This window comes from Aulonocara stuartgranti (genome assembly GCF_965226115.1).
Source record: "Aulonocara stuartgranti genome assembly, chromosome: 16".
Classification (NCBI taxonomy): Eukaryota; Metazoa; Chordata; class Actinopteri; order Cichliformes; family Cichlidae; genus Aulonocara; species Aulonocara stuartgranti.
The window spans coordinates 33,443,098-33,461,844 of record NC_138952.1 but is presented as its reverse complement, the minus strand read 5'-3'; the positions used below and the strand labels follow the sequence as shown (position 1 = coordinate 33,461,844).

General features: G+C 40.5%; 1 protein-coding gene and 2 long non-coding RNA genes across 3 annotated transcripts; all 3 read right to left on the bottom strand.

The window, feature by feature from the left end:
- Nucleotides 1-5,413: 5,413 nt before the first annotated feature.
- Nucleotides 5,414-8,916, bottom strand: LOC309691221 (uncharacterized protein; the record flags this gene model as incomplete). Its single annotated transcript, XM_082508814.1, has 3 exons — nucleotides 5,414-6,343; nucleotides 6,473-8,437; nucleotides 8,554-8,916. The coding sequence occupies 3 exons, from the start codon at nucleotides 8,914-8,916 to the stop codon at nucleotides 5,414-5,416; spliced, it is 3,258 nt and encodes a 1,085-aa protein (XP_082364940.1).
- Nucleotides 8,917-9,331: 415 nt separating this feature from the next.
- Nucleotides 9,332-11,386, bottom strand: LOC309691464. The gene is made up of 3 exons (XR_014272007.1): nucleotides 11,251-11,386; nucleotides 10,711-10,754; nucleotides 9,332-9,641 (listed from the first exon to the last, which is right to left on the bottom strand). It is a non-coding gene; the product is annotated as an uncharacterized lncRNA (long non-coding RNA).
- Nucleotides 11,387-11,913: 527 nt separating this feature from the next.
- Nucleotides 11,914-12,902, bottom strand: LOC309690362. The gene is made up of 2 exons (XR_014271721.1): nucleotides 12,565-12,902; nucleotides 11,914-12,435 (listed from the first exon to the last, which is right to left on the bottom strand). It is a non-coding gene; the product is annotated as an uncharacterized lncRNA (long non-coding RNA).
- Between the last annotated feature and the right edge of the window lie 5,845 nt (nucleotides 12,903-18,747).

Below are 18,747 nucleotides of genomic sequence, written 5' to 3'. Positions count from 1 at the left end.
GGAAAAAGCACAGAGGCCAACTTTGACATGAAAAGGTGTTCAAACAAGTACAAGATATTAACAATAAGCAGACCTCAGTGCAAGAAAGAGTCTTTCCAACACTGAAAAAGCACAGAGGCCAACTTTGACATGAAAAGGTGTAAAAATCAAGTACAAGATATTTACAATAAGCAGACCTCAGTGCAAGAAAGAGTCTTTCCAACACGGAAAAAGCACAGAGGCCAACTTTGACATTAAAAGGTGTTCAAACAAGTACAAGATATTAACAATAAGCAGACCTCAGTGCAAGAAAGAGTCTTTCCAACACGGAAAAAGCACAGAGGCCAACTTTGACATGAAAAGGTGTAAAAATCAAGTACAAGATATTTACAATAAGCAGACCTCAGTGCAAGAAAGAGTCTTTCCAACACTGAAAAAGCACAGAGGCCAACTTTGACATGAAAAGGTGTAAAAATCAAGTACAAGATATTTACAATAAGAAGACCTCAGTGCAAGAAAGAGTCTTTCCAACACGGAAAAAGCAAAGAGGCCAACTTTAACATTAAAAGGTCTTCAAACAAGTACAAGATATTTACAATAAGCAGCCCTCAGTGCAAGAAAAAGTCTTTCTAACACTGCAGAAGCACAGAGGCCAACTTTGACATGAAAAGGTGTTCAAACAAGTACAAGATATTTACAATAAGCAGACCTCAGTGCAAGAAAGAGTCTTTCCACCACTGAAAAAGCACAGAGGCCAACTTTGACATGAAAAGATGTTCAAACAAGTACAAGATATTTACAATAAGCAGACCTCAGTGCAAGAAAGAGTCTTTCCAACACTGATAAGCACAGAGGCCAACTTTGACATGAAAAGGTGTAAAAACAAGTACAAGATATTTACAATAAGCAGACCTCAGTGCAAGAAAGAGTCTTTCCAACACTGAAAAAGCACAGAGGCCAACTTTGACATGAAAAGGTGTAAAAATCAAGTACAAGATATTTACAATAAGCAGACCTCAGTGCAAGAAAGAGTCTTTCCAACACTGATAAGCTCAGAGGCCAACTTTGACATGAAAAGGTGTTCAAACAAGTACAAGATATTTACAATAAGCAGACCTCAGTGCAAGAAAGAGTCTTTCCAACACTGAAAAAGCACAGAGGCCAACTTTGACATTAAAAGGTGTTCAAACAAGTACAAGATATTTACAATAAGCAGACCTCAGTGCAAAAACGTGTCTTTCCAACACTGACAAGCACAGAGGCCAACTTTGACATTAAAAGGTGTTCAAACAAGTACAAGATATTTACAATAAGCAGACCTCAGTGCAAGAAAGAGTCTTTCCAACACTGAAAAAGCACAGAGGCCAACTTTGACATGAAAAGGTGTTCAAACAAGTACAAGATATTTACAATAAGCAGACCTCAGTGCAAGAAAGAGTCTTTCCAACACTGAAAAAGCACAGAGGCCAACTTTGACATTAAAAGGTGTTCAAACAAGTACAAGATATTTACAATAAGCAGACCTCAGTGCAAAAACGTGTCTTTCCAACACTGACAAGCACAGAGGCCAACTTTGACATGAAAAGGTGTTCAAACAAGTACAAGATATTTACAATAAGCAGACCTCAGTGCAAGAAAGAGTCTTTCCAACACTGAAAAAGCACAGAGGCCAACTTTGACATGAAAAGGTGTAAAAACAAGTACAAGATATTTACAATAAGCAGACCTCAGTGCAAGAAAGAGTCTTTCCAACACTGAAAAAGCACAGAGGCCAACTTTGACATGAAAAGGTGTAAAAACAAGTACAAGATATTTACAATAAGCAGACCTCAGTGCAAGAAAGAGTCTTTCCAACACTGAAAAAGCACAGAGGCCAACTTTGACATTAAAAGGTGTTCAAATAAGTACAAGATATTTACAATAAGCAGACCTCAGTGCAAAAACGTGTCTTTCCAACACTGACAAGCACAGAGGCCAACTTTGACATGAAAAGGTGTTCAAACAAGTACAAGATATTTACAATAAGCAGACCTCAGTGCAAGAAAGAGTCTTTCCAACACTGAAAAAGCACAGAGGCCAACTTTGACATGAAAAGGTGTAAAAACAAGTACAAGATATTAACAATAAGCAGACCTCAGTGCAAGAAAGAGTCTTTCCAACACTGAAAAAGCACAGAGGCCAACTTTGACATGAAAAGGTGTAAAAACAAGTACAAGATATTAACAATAAGCAGACCTCAGTGCAAGAAAGAGTCTTTCCAACACTGATAAGCACAGAGGCCAACTTTGACATGAAAAGGTGTAAAAACAAGTACAAGATATTTACAATAAGCAGACCTCAGTGCAAGAAAGAGTCTTTCCAACACTGATAAGCACAGATGCCAACTTTGACATTAAAAGGTGTAAAATCAAGTACAAGATATTTACAATAAGCAGACCTCAGTGCAAGAAAGAGTCTTTTCAACACTGAAAAAGCACAGAGGCCAACTTTGACATTAAAAGGTGTTCAAACAAGTACAAGATATTTACAATAAGCAGACCTCAGTGCAAGAAAGAGTCTTTCCAACACTGAAAAAGCACAGAGGCCAACTTTGACATGAAAAGGTGTAAAAACAAGTACAAGATATTTACAATAAGCAGACCTCAGTGCAAGAAAGAGTCTTTCCAACACTGACAAGCACAGAGGCCAACTTTGACATGAAAAGGTGTAAAAACAAGTACAAGATATTTACAATAAGCAGCCCTCAGTGCAAGAAAGAGTCTTTCCAACACTGAAAAAGCAAAGAGGCCAACTTTGACATTAAAAGGTGTTCAAACAAGTACAAGATATTTACAATAAGCAGACCTCAGTGCAAGAAAGAGTCTTTCCAACACTGATAAGCACAGATGCCAACTTTGACATGAAAAGGTGTAAAAACAAGTACAAGATATTAACAATAAGCAGCCCTCAGTGCAAGAAAGAGTCTTTCCAACACTGAAAAAGCACAGAGGCCAACTTTGACATGAAAAGGTGTAAAAACAAGTACAAGATATTAACAATAAGCAGCCCTCAGTGCAAGAAAGAGTCTTTCCAACACTGATAAGCACAGAGGCCAACTTTGACATTAAAAGGTGTAAAATCAAGTACAAGATATTTACAATAAGCAGACCTCAGTGCAAGAAAGAGTCTTTCCAACACTGAAAAGCACAGAGGCCAACTTTGACATTAAAAGGTGTTCAAACAAGTACAAGATATTTACAATAAGCAGACCTCAGTGCAAGAAAGAGTCTTTCCAACACTGAAAAAGCACAGAGGCCAACTTTGACATGAAAAGGTGTAAAAACAAGTACAAGATATTTACAATAAGCAGACCTCAGTGCAAGAAAGAGTCTTTCCAACACTGATAAGGTCAGAGGCCAACTTTGACATAAAAGGTGTAAAAACAAGTACAAGATATTTACAATAAGCAGCCCTCAGTGCAAGAAAGAGTCTTTTCAACACTGAAAAAGCACAGAGGCCAACTTTGACATTAAAAGGTGTTCAAACAAGTACAAGATATTTACAATAAGCAGCCCTCAGTGCAAGAAAGAGTCTTTTCAACACGGAAAAAGCACAGAGGCCAACTTTGACATTAAAAGGTGTTCAAACAAGTACAAGATATTTACAATAAGCAGACCTCAGTGCAAGAAAGAGTCTTTCCAACACTGATAAGGTCAGAGGCCAACTTTGACATAAAAGGTGTAAAAACAAGTACAAGATATTTACAATAAGCAGCCCTCAGTGCAAGAAAGAGTCTTTTCAACACGGAAAAAGCACAGAGGCCAACTTTGACATTAAAAGGTGTTCAAACAAGTACAAGATATTTACAATAAGCAGGCCTCAGTGCAAGAAAGAGTCTTTCCAACACTGAAAAAGCTCAGAGGCCAACTTTGACATGAAAAGGTGTAAAAACAAGTACAAGATATTAACAATAAGCAGACCTCAGTGCAAGAAAGAGTCTTTCCAACACTGAAAAAGCACAGAGGCCAACTTTGACATTAAAAGGTGTAAAAACAAGTACAAGATATTTACAATAAGCAGACCTCAGTGCAAGAAAGAGTCTTTCCAACACTGATAAGCACAGAGGCCAACTTTGACATTAAAAGGTGTTCAAACAAGTACAAGATATTTACAATAAGCAGGCCTCAGTGCAAGAAAGAGTCTTTCCAACACTGAAAAAGCTCAGAGGCCAACTTTGACATGAAAAGGTGTAAAAACAAGTACAAGATATTAACAATAAGCAGACCTCAGTGCAAGAAAGAGTCTTTCCAACACTGAAAAAGCACAGAGGCCAACTTTGACATTAAAAGGTGTAAAAACAAGTACAAGATATTTACAATAAGCAGACCTCAGTGCAAGAAAGAGTCTTTCCAACAATGAAAAAGCACAGAGGCCAACTTTGACATTAAAAGGTGTTCAAACAAGTACATGATATTTACAATAAGCAGACCTCAGTGCAAGAAAGAGTCTTTCCAACACTGATAAGCACAGAGGCCAACTTTGACATTAAAAGGTGTAAAAACAAGTACAAGATATTTACAATAAGCAGACCTCAGTGCAAGAAAGAGTCTTTCCAACACTGATAAGCACAGAGGCCAACTTTGACATTAAAAGGTGTTCAAACAAGTACAAGATATTTACAATAAGCAGACCTCAGTGCAAGAAAGAGTCTTTCCAACACTGAAAAAGCACAGAGGCCAACTTTGACATGAAAAGGTGTTCAAACAAGTACAAGATATTTACAATAAGCAGACCTCAGTGCAAGAAAGAGTCTTTCCAACACTGAAAAATCACAGAGACCAACTTTGACATTAAAAGGTGTAAAAACAAGTACAAGTGTTAACTCAAAATACACGACGTCGTACTCTCAGTCACAGCGCTTTATTTGTTCCGCCATTTTTCATACGGACAACAACAACAACCCTTCGCGGGCTACAGTACTCTCGCGATAAAATAGAAAATAACAAGTTAACAATCTCCCTCTTTCTTAAAATAAAATAAAATAAAAGTATAAACACACCCCTGTAAACATTTGTATACATATATGTATATATTTATATAAACAAAAAAAATTTTCAAAAGTGCTTTGCTTTACTTAAAGCATACTATCATTGCACACAATAAACAATGGTACATTTGAATGCAAAGACAACTTTGTAAACAAAGGATTACAGTATCCAGAGTCCTTCATCTAGCGCCTTTAGAAGGGTTAAAGGTGAAACTCCCTTTTTTGTCAGACAATCAGCAAGTTGAGATTTTGAATCTGACCAACAAACCTGTCTGATTTTCTTGGCTTGTATGAGCTCTTTAATGCTGCTCATTTCTAGCCCCAGTCTCTTCTCTGTAACCTGCTTAGTAGACTTGAGTGCATCAAACAAGGAATGATTATCAGTCACACAGATCAAAGGAAGAGCGTTTAGACCAGTGTAAGACCAGTTGTAAGCTCAGAAAAAAGTGTTGCCAGGAAGACTGCACTGTCTATTCCATCTGACATGGCAAGAGTTTCTCCTGCCAGTGTACTTCTGACCACGCGCCTGATTTTTTTAGACTGCCAGAAGAGAGGACAAAACTTTCCTCCTTTACCCATAAGGACGATTAATGCCCCTCCTTGAGTACCGCCATCAGGAAGGTTGCCAAATGAAGCATCACTGAAAACAACCAATGCCAGATCCTCACTGTTACCCAAGTGCTGAAACTTAAGAGTCACTTTCTCTGCCTTAAGTTTACGGATTACTTTGTTCACTTCATGAATAGACTGTACAGTTGCATCTTTGATATTAGATCCAAGGCTACATGTGTCAAACATAACATCAGGCCTTGTTTGTTTGGCAACCCACAAAATCTGTCTTATTTTTGACCTGAGTTGCTCACGTTCTGTTTCACTTAAGGAAGCCTCCCTCTGTACAGCCCGTGCTGCTTGTAACTGAACCGGTTGTAGGTTGTCAATGTAAAGTTGTTGATGCACCTCTATTACATCATTAACTGTACAAATGTCCATACCAACATAAGAAAAGCTGTCATGTTCTTCACGGCCCACAAGGAAGGTAGATTTCAGTACAGGAATGATATGAGTTGCAAAGTGACTTGAACCAGCCCAAAGGAAATCATCAACGTGACATGCAAGCACTCCTGTAACCTCAGATTGTTCATTCTGCCAATAGAACACTGCAGGATCAACCTGTGATATTTTACCACCAGTTTTGAGCATAATGTCTTTGACCTTATTGTACCAATAAAGTGAAGCATCTGCAAGTCCATAAACACACTTTTTCAGTTTCCATAGAACATTGTCCTTGCCAGCTTCAGGTGGGGGACGAAGATAGATGCCTCTTGACAGTTCCATTCCCTGCAAGAAGGCAGATTTAATGTCCATTGAATTTACTCTCCACTTGTTTTGACATATCACAGCTAGCACCAGTCTGAGGGACTCAGACGCACATGTTGGAGAGTCTTTCTGTAGTGCTTTAGTATTTACCTCTTCAAACCCCCGTGCCACAAGTCGAGCCTTTGGGACAACACCATTAGTAGTTTCTTTGAGTGTACAGACCCATCTAGTAGACAGACATTTTTGACCCAGTTCTTTCACTTCATCAAACACACCATTACTTTGCCAGCTCTCAATCTCCTGCTGCTTATCAGAATCAAAGGAAATATCTTTTGTTATGAGTACATCTGCATCTCTGTTTTCACCTTCACTACCATCATGCTCAAGATATTGCACATTGTACCAGTTTTTGTATTGCCCTTTTGCTTTTCCCGCTCTGCCTAGCACTCTGGCTGTGTGTTGAACACCGTTGTCTCTGTTGGTAAAAGCAATCAGCTGTCCTGATCTTAATTTTACATTTGCAGAGACGTGATCAGTGGGTGTAGAGGGCTCATTTGCAGTTTGTGTGACAGACATGTTTTCTGTAGTGTTGGTTTCTCTGTCAATAGTGATGTCTTCTTCCTCACTAATACTCTGTTCACCATCGGGTGTGTCAGTGTCATCATTTTCAACTGCGTCTTTGTTGTCATCATCAGTAGTACTGTGTGGTATTTGTTTATCTCCAGTCTGTGAATCCACTTTAGTCAATCTTGACTGGTGTACTCTTACAAGAGTCCCCCCATGTCTTACAAATACAACAGTTCCATCCTGCCCAATAACTACACCTGGACCCTTCCACTCTGTACAGTCGACTCGTTTGTAGTATACTTTATCTCCTGCCTCATATTTGTCATCTGTAGGCCTAAGTTGTTTGCGTAGTGCTCTCCTGATCCTTTCTGAACACTCTGCCTCAGTAAATGCTTTCCTGGAAGCATGTAATGCTGAGATATGTTCAGCTACTCTTGCACTTACAGTTGTGCCCTCTAAGGCAGGTGGCTTATCCATCAACACAGAAGGAAGGTTGGGGTTTTGGCCAAACACAAGTTGATGTGGACTATAACCATGTACATTAAGCATACTGTTTTTGGCCATAAGGGCCCAGTCTAGCGCAGTGTGCCAGTCACATCCACGTTCCTTTTTTACCTTCAGGAGGATTTCTGTAAGTGTCATGTTATGTCTCTCCAGTAGTCCGTTGCTCCAGGGACTATACCCCGCCGTTGTTTTTACCTCAATGTTGAAGTTTTCAGCCATGTCCCGAATGTCTGTGTTGTTGAACTCTCCGCCGTTGTCTGTGTAGAGCCGTCTGGGGGCACCGTGAATGCTTATCCAGGTGTGAATGAAGGAGTTGATGATCTCTGCAGCTTTCTTTGTCTTTACGATGCTGCCGGCACTGAAGCGTGTGAAGTGGTCGATGATGTGAAGGTACCACACATTGGGCTCCAGCTCATGTAGATCCATCGCTACTGTCTCATTATACTCAGAAGCCAGGGGTAGACCAACAGCAGGTCTCGGCTTGGTTTTGCAATATTTCTGACAAATGTCACAGTCATGAACTATCTCTTGTAGAATAACTGCACATTGTTTATCTGTATTGCCAGAATTTTGGATGAGCCTCAATAACCTCTCTGCAGATGCATGACCAAACTGCTTATGAAGTTTCACAAGGACTTTCTGTTTCTCTTTTGTAGACATTTCAGCAGTTACCATGAGAACTTCATTTTCATTGCAACTTTCTGTAGTATTTTCATCTCTAATGTCCATGCAATAGTGTCCCGAACTAGTGAGCTCTAGAGGAACAGGCTGCTTGAACATGACAACACTGTCATTCTCCATGTCTAGAACAGTCCCTGCTTTCTTGAGAGACGTTTTGCTCAGTAGTAGTGGAATGTCAACAGGAACTACTTCACTTTCAATGTCACATTTTGTTTGTCCAATTTTGGCTGGAAGTTTCACTTTTCTGCTGGAATACACTACAATACCATCCCCAAAGCGAAATGGTCTGGAGCTGGGGGTTTCTGATTGCAACAGCTTGTTTACTTGGCCTTGGCTGAGGTCACGCATGTAACTATCTAGCCACTTCTGACCACAAACTGTACGTGTACATGCAGTATCAATAATGGTTGACCCCAGTGCCTCAGTCAGGAAAATTTCAGCGTCTGTCATTGAGGCTTTAGTGTACAAAGTAATGTTACACTCCTCCACTTTTTCATCCGGTTATAACGCTGTTCAAAGTCTATAATGTAGTCTGCCATGGACACGCTGTGGTTCTTTGCAATGGAGTCAAAACACGAGTAGGCTTCATAAGCGTGGTCTTTCTCTTCTCTCTGAAACACCGCGTCAAGTTTTGCAAGCAGTATTTCCATACCGTCATCTTTGTCTGCGGGTATCTCCATGGCCGTTTCTCTGGCTCTTCCCTCGAGGCCCAGCACCACCGCGAGTGCCTGTTTCTTTTTATCCAGCTCCGTAACTCGTCTCCAGATGTTGACTTCATTCTTCCAGCATTCGTATGGCCTGGCTTCATCAAGCTTTGGTGGTACTTTGTAATTGGAAACCATCCTCTGCTACCAATGTTAACTCAAAAGACACGACGTCGTACTCTCATTCACAGCGCTTTATTCATTCCGCCATTTTTCATACGGACAACAACAACAACCCTTCGCGGGCAACAGTACTCTCGCGATAAAACAGAAAATAACAAGTTAACACAATATATTTACAATAAGCAGACCTCAGTGCAAGAAAGAGTCTTTCCACCAATGAAAAAGCACAAAGGCCAACTTTGAAATTAAAAGGTGTAAAAACAAGTACAAGATATTTGCAATAAGCAGACCTCGGTTCAAGAAAGAGTCTTTCTAACACTGATAAGCACAGAGGCCAACTTTGACATGAAAAGGTGTAAAAACAAGTACAAGATATTTACAATAAGCAGACCTCAGTGCAAGAAAGAGTCTTTCCAACACTGATAAGCACAGAGGCCAACTTTGACATGAAAAGGTGTAAAAACAAGTACAAGATATTTACAATAAGCAGACCTCAGTGCAAGAAAGCAAGGTGGGGAGGGGGTACTCACCTTCCACTTCACTGACACGCATCAGCATCCAGTTCTTCATGAGAAGAGGGGGAGGATGAGAGGGCGATGTACTCACCTTTACTGACACGCACGGTATCAGTGTCCCACGCTTCATCAGAAGAGATGGCGCTCAGGAGACTGTCATCAAGGATCCTGATGACTTCAGAAAGGTCTCGTTCTTGGGACGTTCAACAATGTAGTCAAGACAGCCTGTAAGGAAACAAAGTTTAAAATAACAGTAGGAATGTAGTAAGCACCCAGTGCTAAAGCTACAGGCTACATTCATATCAGACTGAATGACACTTTACTTGTTCATGTGAGAAGAAAACAAGATTTCAACTATGTCCACAATCATTAAGTGAAGCATCCAAATCTCTGCCAAGGCAGCTCACTCTGTGCACACTACACTTTTAAGGTAACAGTATTGTATTTTGTATACATTCATTTTGTTTATTTGTTCTTTTTAAACCTTTATGCAAACACTACGTTGGACTAGGTCATGGATAATAGGTACTGATTTGTAAAGAACTGGACATGAATAGCATACTGCAGAAAATCCATAAATAATTTAGCAGCTCATTCTCATATTTTTTTTAATTCTTTCATTAACGATGTAAAATATAATGAAACATTTAATCTCCCCATGTACCAATTCCATGTCCTAAATATTGCTAATGCAAAAAAGGCAGTAGAACTCCACACACAATTTTAAAAATAAAACACATTTTTGTAACAGTTTGACTTTATGATTATTTTTGACTATGATTGATGTTTTAATATTCTTTTTTATATTATTTCATTTTATTTTATTTATCATCGCATATGTAGCTGGGGAAAAGTTATAGTTTATTCAAATGAAGCCTTTGAGAAGAAAATGATGTCAGGACCTACAGGGGACCTGGTGTGTTTACTCCTATATGTCCTAACATTGTGAGGAGATGCTGTTACCATAGAAACCGATATACACATATACATATGTATATTTGGGGAGGGGGGCATTTTACGAATTTTAAGCTAATTTTAACCATTTCATTGGAAAAAAGTGTCAAATTTGAAGGCTTCAAATCAAAGTAAAACCTTTTTTCACATTCATACACCAGTCGGTAATAAATTCTACACCTCTCCTGGAAAATTTAAAGCATAAAAGCGATTTGCCAGGAAAAGTCTTAGAACACACTTATTTTGATCACATTAAAACGTGATATTCACACTGGAACCTGTAAAATTACTATAGTCATCTAGTGATTCTTGAAATAATTGAAGAAATTTTGAAATGTACCTGGTGGCTGTCGACGAGTCGGGGTCCACGATCTTCAAGCTTTGCTGTTATGATGAAACACAAGTACAAAAGATCCAAAGATGCAGTAGTTGTTGTCGCTTTGTAGTAAAATCCGCTTTCTGTAGAAATATTCTCCAAAAGTTATCTTTCCACAAGCTGAGCTTGGAGCAGGTCAAGACAAATCCAAGAGCAAGTGTAAAGGAACAGCTGGAACCTTGCGCAGCATTCATATACCAACAGCCTGCATGGTTACGGTTGCTAACATGCGTGTGCACGTGATATAACTATATGAACTGAGCCCATCAGTGTAATTTACAGTAAAGTTATGGTCATTTATAGTTACTGCCTTTGTCACCCTTTATGTGGGATGTCTAATAACCATGTAGGTATATTCAGAAATAAACACAGATATTAGAAAGCAGTAAGTCAGTACCTGAGATGTTTGTTTCAGTGAATAACATTAGCATAGCTCATGCTAATATTACAGCTTCACATTTTTCTTTTCAAAGGTAACAAAAACTTTGCGTTCTCGCTACTTACCATGCTGTAATACAGGTATATGCTAGCAATGACAACATTTAACAGATGTTTTTTAAATGCTAGCCGTGCTAATTAGCCTTAGGATCGCTTGAGGTCTTGTTTCCAGCTCTAGTTGTCATAAGGGAACTTAGGCCTGTGCGAGCCTTTGGCACGAAAACGAGTCTCGTAAAGCTCACTATTAAACTGACAAAAAGCCTTAGAACCTAGAAACTATTATTCTTACAACTGTGCTGTGTTTATGTTATAACATATAGCAAGAACCTATAACGATAATTGACATTTGACCTCACTGTATGATTATAGCAGCTGTGTGTTATGTCATGGCATGTTTTTAAAATGCCACCTGAAATTTAGGAGGGGGGTTCTTGAGAGTTTTGTACTTTCATCTGATAACACATACTGTTTATGTATATTTAACACAACAGGCAAGGGATTGTGGTATAATTAGAATTAACACAGATTGTGTAGTCTTTAAATAGACGAGCATTTTTTAAAGCACACATATTATTTGAACACTTCCGTAACTTATTTTTAGTTTTGCTGCACATAAGTTGAATGCAATTAAATCTCATTACCTTTTATTATCCTTGAACTTATTTCATTACACGTAATATAAACACTGCTTATTTAGAAAATAATAATTAAAACACTCCTTGTAATGCGTTAAAATCAGCCCAACTTTTATTTTCAAATTTAAAGCATTTCAGCCAACATACTGGACACTGTTCTGCTGAACAACACACATATTTCCAATATTGTAGCTGGTGTTACTTAATAATTTATTATTTTATTTGTCACACACTTTAAAACTTTAATAACTTTTCAATGAAACAAAGTCTCAGATTTAATTATTCTGAAACTAAGTTTAAGCTTCCCATAACTTTTTATTGCAAGTTACATTACTAATATAATAAATATAAAATGTTTTTATTGTTCATCCACAAGTGCAGTCTCTGGCTCAAACAACACAGAAGCTTGGTATGTTCGTTTGTCAGTCGAGGCATTACTGCTTGAGTGCCTGTCATGAATTTAGCTCATCCAAATGCAATTGTCTGAAGAAAGTCTTTAACATTGTCCCAACTTCCCTTAAGTACAGTGGCAGTAGATGTGGGCTGGAGATGCAATGACCTTGAACCTGCAGGTGACCACACCATCTGTGATGGAGGGCTCATCTCTCCTGGTGTCCTGCAAGGAAACAACAATATTCTTTAGAACACCAAGTTATATTTGATCTACTTATTTCACTTATCTGTGACCGGGTTGTGGGGGCAGCAGCCTAAGCAGAGAACTCCAGACCTCCTTTTCCACACCCACCTCCTCCAGCTTATCTAGGGGAACTCCATCATGTCTTGGGTCTGATTCAGGGCCTCCTCCTGGTGGGAGCTCGTCCAGTACACCTCACCTGGGAGACGTCCAGGAGGAATCCTTGTCAGATGCCAGAACCACTTTAACCTGCTCCTTTTGATGTGGATCTTTGAAAAATACAGAAAAAACCCAATAATCATATGATTTCTGATGAGCATGCGCTTTGACAACAGTGGGAAGGAAAAACTCCATTTTAAAAGAAAGAATCCTCCAGTAGCACCAGGCTGAGGAAGGGACAGCCATCTGCCACAACCTGTTGGGATGAGCAGAGGAAGACAGGACAAAAGATAAAACTGAAGGCTCTGCCTCCCATTCTACTTTTAACAGGGAGCCATAGTCTGTCCCCCAGTGCATGTAGCAGGCATGGAGGAAATCCAGGCCCCAGACACCCAGAGGCCCCCAGAATGTGAGAGCCCAAGGAGGACCATCGGAGTTGCAGCCATGCCACCCTCCTGGGAAGCGCTGAGGAGAGCCCCAGATTAGAGGTCACCCAGCAGCCACGGAGCAGAAGCCACAGGGGGCCCGTGATGTGGCTGTGGGCTCTGCCGGCAGACAGCTGTGGCAGAGTGACCTGAGCCACAGGCCCAGAGGCCAGAGGACTGAGAGCCCCCCACCCCCCGGAAGTGGCCTGACGGAGCCACGGGTGCCAGACCTCGCCAAGCAGTCACTGGGAGTGAGCCGGTACATACCTGAGCGCCCAGCCCCGGACACCAGAACCACCAACACACCGACGCCTGAGGGCATCAACTAACGGCAAGGAGTGTGGTGAATCGAGATAGGCCTCCATACCTTGGAGGGCCTGAGATGTTCCCAGAGACGTGGAGTGTAACCGACCTGACATACAGACACAGTCGAACAGGCGCACGCAGCCACCAACGGGCATTCCCACCCTCATGCACACATATTCAAATACTCCACAATCACCCAATGTGGAGACAGACACAAATGGACACTGTACACAGTCCTCTTTTAAGGAAGAAAAATCATTGCAGATTCATGCATTACTCACTTTGAAACAGTTACAACAACATATCTAATAAAATGGACATTCTCAGTCACCCACACATGAAGTCCTACCCCACCACCCTCGGGAAAAAACATACGTTACTTATGTTGTTTCTTTTTATGTGTTTTACAACTGTGAAAGATTCACTGACTCTTACTAAATGACCTCACACAGTGCCTAATTTCTAAAAAGGATTTCACACTAATAGAAACACATCAACTTCTCTTTTTCTCAGAGAGAAACATGTAAACCTGCACTCACACTGTATTCTTTTTGTTAAACCGTCACTGGCTCCTTCACTGGCCTCCTCATGTTTGGGTGACACTTAACAGCTAATTACTGAAATGTTCTCATTGCATGTTTGTATATCAACTAACGCACGGTTGGATCACCCAGAGAACTTTCTACTCACACGAAACATTTTTGCAAATGCATCCTGACGCTAATTTGACCTGCAGGCTTTCAATTGCTCCTCTGTTGTAAACCCCACAGTAGCTTTTTCAGGCCAAAAGAAGGTTTTGCACTAGCACAGAATCTGACCCTGAATATCACCATGATAGCTCTGACCACTTGATTTCTCGTTATTAACTTTATCAAATGAAACACTCTGAAGATGACAGCTGAATTCCAATCAATTAAACTAACTCTGCATATTGTATTCCTGTCTTGGGATCAAAGTGCTGGAGAGGTGATCCGGTGAGTTCCTGCAGGACAACGTGATGTGAAAAATTCTTGTTTGGTTTGAACAACAAAACTGATGAGTTGCTGACTGTGAGCTGCAGCTAGTGTAAATCATGCTTTTGATGGATATTTCTCACTGACACACTTTTTGACCTCCTCTAATAACAAATGTTACCTGAGTTCAGTGTGCACTGCTTTCGTGTCAAGCAGATATGTGTCATATGTCATATGTGTTCTTGATTGAACCTCCTGCTCTGGTTGTTTCATGCAGGCTATACTTATGTTCTTGATCAAAACCGACCTCAAAAATAAATGATGTTTATCTTAAGATAGACACTCAGTGATGCTGCAATAGCAGGAACTGACCTACAAACCCTCATCCTGCCCTGCACCAGTGGTCACAGTGGGAGATTGAAGTAGTTTAAGCAGTTTTGTCCTGTTGAAATCATCTTTAGTGAGCCCCTCTGATAAATATTTAGACTTTCACACATTTCAGGTTGTAGGAGTGGGCTGATTAAAGTGTCTACTTTCTTCACTTTACAAGCAGCTTAAATATTGTACAAGGACATTGCTCAAAATTTTATAACACATCTGTTCTGCTATCCCTCCTGTCAGCTAAGCACAGAAAGCTGAGGCTACAGTTCATATGGGTTTGGAAAATTGGGAAACAATGCTGAGTCTCAATTTCAATCTTGTTGTAACACAGATTATATTTTTCATGAATAGAGTCAGCCAGGACACAGCCTTCCCCTGCACCCATACCTACTCCTAATACCTAATACACAGAAGAGTAAACACAGTCAGTAAGCTTGTCACTTACGGAACTCATCAGGAATCAGAAGACTGCAAATCCTGTAAAAGAGTTAAAGATGCAGCGTTAAGAGCATATGAGCTGGCATTATGGTTAGTTTATTGAAATTTAATTTTACACTTTTTTATTTAACAAGCAGACCTCAGTGCAAGAAAGAGTCTTTCCAACACTGAAAAATCACAGAGACCAACTTTGACATTAAAAGGTGTAAAAACAAGTACAAGATAAAAATGTAGGAGACTCTCACCCACGCTTGACTGCAAAAGGTAGAGATAACTTAAACAACCAGAGGAGAAGTAGGGCAAGGTCGTAGCCTTGCTGGAGCTGAGTAAAGACGTTTAGCAGCTAATAGACAACAACCTATGAGTACGCTATGCAACGTGCCTACCGAATGCTTGTGTAACACTGTTGTTTAGACTAGAGTGGGAAAACTGTTAAGCACACACCGTCATTTCGAGATTGGCAGCAGAGTGCCATGCAGGACACATCTCCCTTTTGTAAGAAATAAAAGTGTAAAATAAAAGTGTAAAATGGTCTACTGAGTGGCTCAGTAGACCATGTGCTGTCTTCCATCAGATGCCTATGAGGAATTAAACGAAACACGAAGTGTTGATACTTAACAATATTTATGGCTGAATCTTATAGAATTCAACATCCCCATGTTGTGCAAATGTTTTTTGCAGCTGTTTGATTTAAGATTTTCAAGTTACTCACAAAATAAAAAACTATAATTTGTTTTGTTTGAGAATGCCAAATGCATGTAACAGTAAGCATTACATGCAATAAAGCGTTTTTCTACAACTTCATATAAATAGCTGTAACTTTTGATAGAAGACTCAGACACACATATTTATGGCTTTATCTTAAATAATTCAAAATCCACGTGTTGGGAAAACAGGTTTTGCAGCTGTTTGAGCTAAGATTTTCAAGTTATTCACAAGATGAAAACCTATACTTTGTTTCGGTCGAGAACTCCATTCAAATGCATGTAATAGTCAGAAACGCACTGTCTTGGCGAAATAAAGCCTTTTTGTACAACTTCATGAAGTTAACTGTACCTTTTGATCAAAAGACTCAGATATACGCATTCATGGTTTTATCTTATAGACTTCAATATCCCCGTGCTGAGCAAACAGGTTTTGCAGCTGTTTGAGCTAAGATGTTAAAGTTATTCACATAATGAAAAACTTTTTTTTGTGCGAGAAAAGCACTGGCCACGGTGTAATGTTGATGGAATCAGCCAGCAACACAGGCCCTGGTGAAATGTGAATGGTATCAGCGAGCAGCACAGGCCCTGGTGTGGTGAATATGGCCTCACAGAGACCAGTGGCCCTGGTGCAATGTGAATGTCCTCAGCCAGCAACACTGGCCCTTGTGTATTGTGGATGGCAACAGCCACCAACACAGGCCCTTGTGAAATGTAGTTGGCCTCAGCCAGTAGCACAGGCCCTGTTGTAATGTCTCATCTAACAACACTGGCCCTGGTGAAATATGGATGGTATTGGTCAGCACCACGCACCCTGGTGTAATGTGGATGGCCTTAGCTAACACCACTGGCCCTGGTGAAATGTGCATGATATCGGTCAGCACCACAGGCCCTAATTTGGATGGCATCAACAAGCAGCAGAGGCCCCGGTGGGGTGAAGATGGCCTCACAGGAAGCACTGTCCCTGGTGTAGTGCGGATGGTAGAAGCCGGCATCACAGGCCCTGTTGTAATGTGGATGGTATTAGCCAGAACCATAGAACCTGGTGTAATGCGGATGGCCTCAGCCAACAGCACAGGCCCTGGTGTGGTGAAGATGGCCTCACAGGAATCACAAGCCCTGGTGTAATGTGAATGTCCTCAGCCAACAACACTGGCCCCAAGATGAAAACCTATACTTTGTGTCTGGCGAGAACTCCATTCAAATGCATGTAACAGTGAGAAACGCACTATCTTGGCGAAATAAAGCGTTTTTCATCAATTTCATAGAGATAGCTGTAACTTTTGATAGAAGACACATATTTATGGCTTTATCTTATAGAATTCAGCATCATGGTGTTGGGCAAACAGGTTTTGCAGCTGTTTGAGCTAAGATTTTCAAGTTATTCACAAGATGAAAACCTACACTTTGTGTCTGGCGAGAAGTCCATTCAAATGCATGTTACAGTGAGAAACGCACTGTCGTTGCCTGTTACCCACCAGCTTACCGCATTTTTATGTTTGTTTGTTTTTGTAATGGTATAAACAATGAAAGGAGGTGGATTAGCCAATTTGTCATGAGCAACTCTGGGCTGGACCAATTACAATACACAGTAGCGGTTATAGATACGGGCGACACTGGCGGTTGCCCGGGGCGGCATCGTGGTGGGGGGCGGCATCACGGGCATCGGCAAAAAAATTTTTTAAAAAAATGCTCGTACTCGTGCTGCCCTGACGTCAGCCAGCGCATATTGGGAATGGCATAGGCACCGATCGGTTTTCTATCGCCCATTTCCTGGGAGTATAGGGCGCCCTTCGTTTGCGAGGTGCGCCTGCTGCTTGCGGCGCAGAGAGGAGAGGGCGGAGCGGCGGGGGATTCTCTGACCGGCTGGAGCAGCATCTAATAACCAACTCGCAAAATAAAACAAAATAAAAACAAAACAACAAACACGAAAACACCAGACATTATAATACAGACTTATAATTTGCACCGGTGTTTTTTCGAAATTCTATACATGAAAAGTGAACGCGAGAGCCCTCGGTGCACCTGCTTGCTGCTGAAGTCAAAGTAAACTTTATTGTCATCTCCGCTACAGTCCAGTATATAGAGAGACGAGACGACGAGGCTCCAGTTACAGCAGTGCAAGTAAACAAACAATATATATAAGAAGAGTAAGAAAATAAAAATACACTTTAGGACTAGGGATAAAGGGATCAATAACAATTTAAAATTTACAGTTTGATGATTTAAAGTCTCACACACAAGCCGTCGAAAGGGGAGGGGGGCTTCCAAATAGAGCGCATTTCATTTATAATGTTGTAAATCCAAGCCTCACAGGGAGAAAATCTCAAATCTCAGAAATGCACCTTAGACAAAGTGAATCTGTGAACTAAGATGTAGGTGTGTTAGATCATGTTGGGTTGAGGGATGGGTGTTCATACTGGAGTGCAAAATTAAAACCAATGGAAGATGGACAAGAAAAGTTCAAAGCCATCAGGTCCTCAGTTTAGAAAAAAGAGAAAAGAAGAGGAAGAGAAACGAGCAAAAGATACAGGGAGGGAGTGTTCGCCCAGGGCGCCAAACAGGCTAGGACCGCCACTGAGAAGAACAGTACCAAAAAAGATGTGTCATAGTTTATGGATGATCCCTACATAAAATACTTCTAGTATTTATGTCTCTTTTAATTATGTTACTCACGAAGCCGTGCTAAGTTTGCCCGTCACTATGGCAGTGGGTGGGCCTGGACTCCGCAGTGGATCTGCCCATTATCCCATTTCTTATTAAATAAACACTCTTTTCTACAGTCATGGGCGCTTCATTACTCCCCATAATTCTTTAGAATGTAACTGTGTTGATTTGACACATGGATGCAATGAACAAGAGGAGAGGTGATTAGAGATCTGTAAAGTTTAGGGCCAGGGAAGAACAGAAGGAGACTCTTTTCGAGAA